This window comes from Sorex fumeus, unplaced genomic scaffold, assembly GCF_029834395.1.
Source record: "Sorex fumeus unplaced genomic scaffold, SorFum_2.1 ptg000122l, whole genome shotgun sequence".
Taxonomy (NCBI): Eukaryota; Metazoa; Chordata; class Mammalia; order Eulipotyphla; family Soricidae; genus Sorex; species Sorex fumeus.
The window spans coordinates 10,909,598-10,918,141 of NW_026606179.1; the positions used below are offsets into that span (position 1 = coordinate 10,909,598).

The window sequence follows — 8,544 nt, forward strand, 5'->3', positions numbered from 1 at the left end:
ATCCCTGGCACCCCCTAGGGTCCCCCAAGCCCTTCCAGGAGTGACCCCCAAGCGCAGAGTCAGGGTCAGCCGTGAACACCACCCGGGGTGGCCTCCCTCCAACCCCCCACTCAAAAAATAATAAAAGGATATTCAAAGCCCGGAGAGGGCCTAAGTGCTGAGGCTCATGCTTTGCAGGTGGGAGGCCTGGGCACCCCAGGATCCCCAAAGCACCTCTAGGAGTGACTAGAGAGCTGAGAGTAGCCCCGAGCACCACTGAGTGCGACCCCAAAATGAAAAAATGGAAACAAGAATTTATGATCTTTGCAGAATAGAGATGTGAACGGCACATTATTTTTGGAAGGGAATTCAGGGACCAGAGCAATAGTTCAGTGGGCGGGGCACTTCCCTTGCATGGCAAGGAGAGATTCCTGAGCACAGATATGGGAGTCAACCCTGAGCAACATCAGGTGTGGCCCCAAACACTCCCCTCCCCTAAAGAAAAGAAGAAAGAGGTTCCTTAGGGAGGAGAAAGTAAGATCCAAACTCATTGGCAACATTAGGGGATGGGAAGTCACCGATCTTTATTGCAGGGTGGGAAAGAGCTTTCATGGGACAGTGCACTGTTGAGTTTCTGGGACACAGGCTAGGGGAGCGCAGCCTGGGAGGGGGTCAGTCACAGCAGAGCCTGAGGGTGCTCCAAAGCCTGCGTCAGGGTGCCCCCAGGAAGACGCATGGTGTCACTGTCACATTCCCCCTGCCCCCATGAGTTGGGGTGACCAGCTCCATCCTCCAGCAGAGGATCTAGAGGGGGGCGTGGACGCAGCCCACGCTTAGCCATACTTGTGGACGGCGCTGCCCTCAGAGCAGATGGCACGTCACTTGTGGGTCTTGATTTCTGCGTACTCAGTGCTGGCCGCCGCCTGGGCCGGGACGCAGGGTCTGAGCCCCTGGAAGCTGAGCTCTGCGTAGTGGAGTTCAGGCTTCTCCCTGGGACCCAAGGAGGCCATGGGGAGCTCTGGAGGGCCTTCTGGGAGGTGCTCAAGCTGAAATCCCTGAGTGGAGAGGGAGGGTCCAAATGGGGGTGCTGGAAGGGATCCAGAAGCCCCGGTAGTCACCCAAGACATGGGAGCAATGGAGAGTTGGAGTGCCTGGTCCCCAGGTCACAGGAGACCTTGATGCTGATGAGGCTGGAGTGGAATCAATCTTAGTGACCCCCATCCCTGCCCCAGTGAACTTCCTGCAAGAGGAGGGCTTGGAGCCACCACCCACACTCCACATTCAGCTGTCTTGTGGGAGGGGCCCTCACCCCCCCTCCTATACTCCTGAGTGCAGCCAAGGGCCTCTTCATGTTGACAGAGGCAAAGGCCACATGAAGCAGAGATGGGGGAAGGCACTGGCCTCACACACGGCCAAGCCTGGTTTTCTCCCCGGCACTACAGAACTACTGCAAAGCACCCCTGAGCACAGGGGCCAGGGGTCCTGAAAACCACCAGGGGTGACCCTGAGCACAGAGCCAGGAGTCAGCCCTGAGTACCACCAGGAGGCCCCTAAGCACAGGAGTCGGCCCTAAGCACCACTAGGACTGACCCTCGAGCAAAGAGCTGAGTCAGTCCTGAGCACTCCAAGGTGTGACCCGAACTATTCTCTCCACACCAAGAAAAAAAAAGGGAGGAGGTCCAAGACTGCAATGGTGAAGCATTGACTTTGCCCAAAATAAACTTGGCTTTTTGGACCAGAGAGAGGACAGTGTGCGCTTGCCTTGCACGCAGCCCACCAGGGTTTGATCCCTTGATCCCCGAGCCCCACCAGGATCCCTGAGTGCAGTAACAGTGATCAGTGATCCCTCAGGATCAGTGATCCTTGAGTAAGCCATGAGCACTGCCAGGTGTGGCCCCAAACAACAACAACAACAAAAGCAGAAAACTTTGCATTTTGTCCCAAGCACCCCTCAAGTTCTTGAGATGCAGGTCTCACGTGGGGAGGCGTGTGACAGGGGCCATGCAGGGGGAGGAGGGGTCCCCACAGACAGAGGCCGTTCACTCACCCGGGAGGTAGGACCCAAAGGAGCGGTCTCATCTCGGCCAGCTACCTTCTTGGGAGCCCCCTTCTTGCAGGCCTTCACACTGGGGGAAACAGGCTCTCAGCTACTTGGCTGGTATGACTGGGTGGTGCCCCTTCACCCCACCTCTGTGAGGAAGCCAGAAGGGCCCACCCAGGTGCAGAAGTGGGGTCAGGGGTCCTGCTGGCTGCCCTTCACGCAATGCCCACAGGCACACGGCCCTGTTCCCACTTCTGCACCATCCCGATCCAACCGCCCGGGGTCCCAGGAGTTGGTCCAGGCCCAATCCCTGACAGTCGCCACCTCCCGGAGGACACTCACATGATGACAAGGAAGCAGAGACACAGAGCCAGCAGGCCCACAACACCAGCTCCACCGATGGCGCCCAGAAAAGTTCCTCCCCTGAGCCCAGGCTGCCCTGCAAGAGACTGGGCTTCAAGATGCGTTTGCTCCAGGATGCCAGGGAGCTCCTCGTGCCATTGACCCTAAGCTGCCTCCCCCACCCCGACCCCAGTCCCTCATCAGCCCCTCACCTGGCAGCAGCAGAACTGAGGCACTTTGGGCGCCGTGGACATTCTGGGTCTCGCAGCGGACCGTGAGGCCGGCGCCAAACCCCTCCCAGAGACTCAGGGAGCTGTTGGCCCAGGGCCCCTGGGAACTGGAGATGACCTGGAAGGAGGCGTTGCTGCGGTTCTCCTGCAGCAGCCCCTGATCCAGCCACCAGCGCAGGGCAGGGGCGGGATGGGCATGGGAGGAGCAACTACAGTGCAGAACCTGGGCCTCCCAGGAGCACGAAGGGCCCAGCAGCTGCAGGGGGGCTGTGGGAGGGAGGGGGAGCATCAGGTGTGCGGCCCCTCCCTAGGACCCAGGTGCCTCCCCCTAACCCGGGGTGCCCATCCTGGTCCCCCACTCACTGCGCACAGAGAGGTGCAAGGAGGCGTGCAGGGAGCCCCTGGGGTGTTCAGCTTGGCAGGTGTATTTGCCTTCATGATGCTGCTCCACTGGGTGTAGCGCCAGGACCCCGGCACCTGAGGACTGGGAGGGGGGCAGCAGCCTGTGCTCCCAGACCCAGCTCAGCCTGGGGGGAGGGTTGCCGCGAGCACCACACACCAGGCCCAGGGACGTGCCTTCCTCCACCACGACAGAGGAACCGTTGTCCAACTCTCTCCTTTCTAGGGGCACAGAGAGGGAGGCAGGCAGAAGGTGAGAATTCCTTGGACATTGCGGGGGAGGGGGGGTTGGACCACACCCAGTGGTACTTGGGATTTACTCCCGGCTCTGTGCTCAGAAATTACTGGTAGAGTTTGGGGGACCATTTTGGTACCGGGGGTTGAACCAGGGTTGGCCGTGTACAAGGCAGACACCCTCCCAGCTGTACTGTCACTCCAGCTCCTCTGAAACTGTCACACTGTGCCCCCCAAAAGAGACCTGTACCCCTTAGCCATCACCCCATCTCTCCTTTGCCCTAAGTTTTTTTTTGGGGGGGGTAAAGTGAGGGACACACTCAGTAGTGTCAGGATTTACCTCTGGCTCTGTGCTCAAGGATTCTAGAGGCACTCGACCCTATGTTATGCCAGGGATCGAGGAAGGACTGTGCCAGGCCAGCACCATACCTCTTGTGTACTCTCTCCTTCCCTCCCTCTCTCTCTCCCTCTTCCTCTCTCTCTCTCCCTCTCTCTTTCCCTTTCACTCTTTTTCTTTCCTTCTCACTCTCCAGTTCTCAGATACCCATACCCCCCACCTCTGAACCGGGCCGGTCATTCTGGGGGTCTGGTGTCTGCATAGCCCTGTCTAACCCCACGGGCTCACCCGGTATCACATGCCCCTATCATCTTGCTTCAGGTCACACCTCAGGTGGTTTGCACATCGGCCCTAGTGGTCAGGTTTGCACCCCTGAAGTTGTGTTTCCCCTGTGCTTCTTATATTGGGGGGCTCTCCAACAGCATTCTGCAGCCCTGCTCAGCGTGCTCAGGGCTTTTGGCACGAAGCCCAGTGGAGCCAGGGATGGTGCTCAGGGCCTCTGCAGGCTGAGCTCATGCTCCAGTCTTTCGTTTTGTTTTTTTGTTTGTTTGTGGGCCTTACCCAGTGATGCTCAGGGCTTGCTCTTGGCTCTGCACTCAAGAATTACTCCTGGTCATGCTCAGGGTACCATGAGATGGGTTGCCGGGAACCATGGGGTGCCAGGGATTAAACCCAGGTTGGCCATGTGCAAGACAAAACACCCTACCTGCTGTACTATTGCTTTGGCCCTCACACTCTAGCCATCTTAGTTATTTCTCCAGCTTCAGGGTCAAACTCTGTTTTATTTTTGTAGGGAGGGCACACCTAGCAATGCTCAGGGCTGTTACTCCTGGCTCTGCACTCAGGAATCACTCCTGGAAATGCTCAGGGCTGCTGTGGATATATGGGATGCTGGGGATCGAACCTGAGTCATTCTCGTGCAAGGCAAGTGCCTTGCCTGCTGTCCTATGGCTCCAGTCCCAGGGCCAAACTCTTGCCCAGGGCTGCCGAGTACTCACACACAATGCACAGAGGCCCCCTGTCTTGGGGCTCAAACATGCCTTGCTATGCTGCACCCAGAAATTGCCAGCAGTGCCAGGGACCCCAGATGGTGCAGCGACCAGAAGCACCTGGGACAACCCTAGAACTGGAAATTGCAACCAAAAGTTGCTGGTGGATGTGCTGTGTCCCGTGTTGCTCTTCCACATGCATTCTCTGGCCACCTGCCCTTAGCATGGCCTTCCGAAGCTCCTTGCACTCAGGGCGGGCTGGTGAGGGTGGCATTCCTTCTCTGGGCTGATAATGCCCAATGCCCTGCACAGCCCATCCCTTCCATCCCAACCCACAGCCTACCTGCACAGTCTTCTCGGAAGATGGTCAGGTTCTCGGGCGCATCTAGGACAGACAGACATGGTGAGGCTCACTCCAGGGTCCCTCCTGGCTCTGCACTCAGGAATTATGCACAGCCCAGAAGCCACAGGTGGGGAGCAGCCCCGCCAGGCTGCACTCACAGGACACATTGAGAGTGATGGTCCGTTCTGTGCTCACGTTGACTCCCAGCACAGTGACCCGGCAGGTGAGCTGGGTGCCGTGGTCCTGCGGGTGGGGGGCCAGTGAGATCTCAGAGGAGTTGACAAGGCCCAGGGGCCCCAGGACCTCCCCGTGCCAGGAGACGATGGGCGGCCCCCCGTGGGCACAGGCCCCGGGCAGGGAGCACCTCAGGCTGCTGCGCTGCCCTGACTCCAGGGGCTGGTCGACGTGGATGTCAGGTGTCTGTGTCAGTGCTGGGGAGCAGAGGGGAACAGGTGGGCCGAGGGGCACTGCCAGCGAGAACCCTCATATGCTTGTCTGAGCAGGGCCCCCACACTCAGCCACCCTTGCACCCCTCTGAGGCACACCCGTCACACTCAGGACCAGCAGGTTCTTGGCCTTCGCCGAGGGATCCCCTCGGCCCAGCTGCAGGTAGTAGAAGCCACTCTCCGTGCGCCGGGGCGCCACGATTCTCAGGGTGCAGTTGTGGGCTCTGGGGTCGCCAATGGGGTGGAACGAAGACTTGACCTTAATCTGGGCCTTCTTGGCGGGGCTGCTTGTGGCCACCAGGACATAGTCCTGACCATTCTGGTGACTTTCATTCTTGCGGTACCAGGTGAAATAGGTGATTTTTGAGTTGTTTCTGCCAGCCTTGTGGGAGCTGAAGGAACAGGGCACCAGGGCACACAGCCCCTCCTGTACCGTCACCTGGTTCTGCAGCTGCACCTCATAGTCCTGATTCTTCGGTGACCACCCTGGGTAGGGGGAGGGACACAGAGGCTCAGAAGCCACTCCCGCTACCTGTACCCATCAGCACCCCAACTCACCTGCCCCGAGTTGGGGTGACAGCGGCAGCAGCAGCAGCAGAAGCAGCATCTCCAAGGTTGAGGCGCAGGGGCTGGGCTGTCAGGGGGCTGCCTGGTGTCCCGACGACACTGCAGCTGGAAGTTTCTGGGGCTGGGTGACGGAAACTGGGTAACAGCAGAAGGGGAAGCTTGGCAGCCACAGATGACCGAGAAGATCCCCACTTCCCTCTTCTTTCAGAGGGGAACAGTGGACTGAGAAGGGACCAGAGGGGGCTTTCCCTGAAGAAGGGAAGGAGCTCCCCAGAACAGCCTGGAGAGAAGGGCCTTCACTGGGCTTCCAGTGAGGTGCTGGGCACAGTATTAGCATTCCTTCACTCTTACCCATGTGTGCATTCATTCACCCACTTAGCCACTACACATTCATTCATTCACTTACCCACTATGCATTCATTCATTTGCTTACCCACTTCGCATTCATTTATTCGCTTACCCACTCATGCATTCGTCCATCCACTTGTCCTCTCATGCATTCATTCATCCATGCATTCATGCATGCATTCATCTGCTCACTCATTAATTCATGCGTGCATGCATTCACTCATTCATGAAGACATTCATTCATTCTCTCGTTGCCAGACAAATGCTACTACTTGCAGGGACTGGGGCTAAGATTAAGATTGTCTCACTCCTGCCCTGGAGAGCCTCATACTGTCGTGACTCCAACCCAGACAACTCTGGACCCCTAAGAGCACAGAGCTTTCCTGTCTTATTGGGCCCCCTTCTGCTGCCCCCACAAGCCTCTGGCTCCATACTGAAAAGATGGGCAGTGTCCAGGGTCCTGTCTCAGAAGAGCCTCACCCTCACGCCATATGCTCTGAGCCTGAGCAAAATCGTGTGTGAGTGTGTGTTTGTGTGTGTGTGTGTGTGTGTGCAAGGTTTTTGTTTTGCTTTTGGGTCACACCTGGCAATGCTCAAGGATCACTCCCGGCGGTGCTCAGGGGACCTTATGGTATCTGAAGATCACACCTGGATTGGCCGCATGCAAGGCAACCGCCCTCCCCTGCTATTGCTCTGGCCCTGTGTTTTTTGAGCCGCAATTGGAGATGTTCAAGTCTGACTCCTGGCTCTGTGCTCTGCTCATGGATTCTTGGAAGGGTCCAAGGGACTCAGGGACTGAACCAGGTTGCCTGAATACAAGGCAAGTGCTTTCGCTTCTTCACTGTTCCTTCGACCCTTTCCCTTTGTATTCATTTGCTTTTGGGTGGTGCTTGGGGGTTGCTCCCATTTCTGTGCTCTGAAGAAGCTGGGTGGAGCTAAGTTGGTGCCTGGGGCCCTGTGTGCTAAGCCTGTGTGCATGCAGCCTTTCATGTGCCTTCCCTGCTGGCCACCACACCTTTTCATCTCTGACCTGTCACTGGAGTGGACGCCGGGAATCCTCCTGAGGGTTCAGTCCTACGGATAAGTTGCCGGGGCGCCTGCCAGGCTCCCTAGGTGGGGGTGAGAGACCCCACCAATTATATGGTGGCCATAAAGTTGCTGAGCAAGGGAAACGGGACATTTTGCTGAGCTGATCAAAAGCCTGGAAGCAGAAGTGGGACAGACTCCTCCCAGCCCGCCACTGAGATGTTCTGCTTCCTTTGTGTCCGTTACCAAGTCCTCACTTCTCAATCGTGTCTCCCAAACATGACGCCTCTGAACACTCAGAGGAGGGCCTGGAGCTTCATACATGTGTGCCACATGCTCCAGCATAGAGACACGTCCCTGTCTCCACTTAGCATTTAGGTGGGTGTGCACGGTAGTGCTCAGGGGATGTTCCTGGAGTGATCCCTAGAGTTGGGTGGGAAACAAATCAAGCATCTTACCCCCTGTAACTCCAGCCCTTCTCCTGGGCTTTTTTTTGGGGGGGGGTGAATTTGGGTCACAGCCAGGATGCTCAGGGGTTCCTCCTGGCTCTGCTTTCAGGGGTCACTCCTGGCAGTGCTTGGATTCATATGGGATGCTGGGGATCGAATTTGTGTTGGCCACAATGTGAGGCAAACACCCTCCCCACTGTATGATCGCTCCGGCCCTCTTCTGGGCCTTTTAAAAAACTTGGCCAGTGACCCCAGTGGAGAAAAATAAGTGGAAACTGATCATAGAAAATGTAGCTATGAACAAGCAGAAGGAAACTGAGTCACAGTGACAGCTATGATGACATGTGTAGCCAGCATCTTTGTCATATCCTTGTCATTGTCACTGTTTGAGGCCTTGTCCTGTCAGGTTCTTCACGAATGCCACCTTCTCAGCAGCTGACGTGGCATGAATTACAAGGACACAAACCATGGTGGTCACTGGAGGGAAAAGGGGATGAGGGTGGGAGGGATGGGCATAGGAGTCTTTGTGACAACTGATCTTTGGTGGTGTAGGTTATAGTTTTTGTGTGTAGACCACGTCCAGCTGCACTCACTCTTGGTGGAGTTCTGGGGACTCTATGGGGTGCCAGGAATCAAAGCCAGATCGGTTGCATGCAAGAAAACTATTCTACCTGCTTCTTTGGCCCCCTAGTTTTATATGCATATATATCTGTTTGCCTGGGTGATCCCTAAGTGCACAGCCAGGAGTAACCCAAGTACAGCTGGGTCTAGCCCTGAAAAAGACATTTTATATATATATATATATATATATATA

General features: G+C 56.7%; 1 protein-coding gene across 1 annotated transcript; it reads right to left on the reverse strand.

The window, feature by feature from the left end:
- Positions 1–857: 857 nt before the first annotated feature.
- Positions 858–5,947, reverse strand: LOC130043309 (sialic acid-binding Ig-like lectin 5). Its single transcript, XM_056135561.1, has 9 exons — positions 5,899–5,947; positions 5,440–5,826; positions 5,053–5,325; positions 4,895–4,936; positions 2,956–3,213; positions 2,575–2,859; positions 2,363–2,459; positions 2,027–2,105; positions 858–1,034 (listed from the first exon to the last, which is right to left on the reverse strand). The coding sequence occupies exons 1-9, from the start codon at positions 5,945–5,947 to the stop codon at positions 858–860; spliced, it is 1,647 nt and encodes a 548-aa protein (XP_055991536.1).
- Between the last annotated feature and the right edge of the window lie 2,597 nt (positions 5,948–8,544).

Bases quoted from the DNA above. Each gene is read 5' to 3' on its own strand.
- LOC130043309 (XM_056135561.1), bottom strand. From the start codon at position 5,947: ATGCTGCTTCTGCTGCTGCTGCTGCCGCTGTCACCCCAACTCGGGGCA. The intron at 2,106-2,362 runs GTGAGTGTCCTC...TGTTTCCCCCAG, and splicing joins CTCTGCTTCCTTGTCATCAT to TGTGAAGGCCTGCAAGAAGG. The intron at 1,035-2,026 runs GTGAGTGAACGG...CTCTCCACTCAG, and splicing joins CTTTGGGTCCTACCTCCCGG to GGATTTCAGCTTGAGCACCT.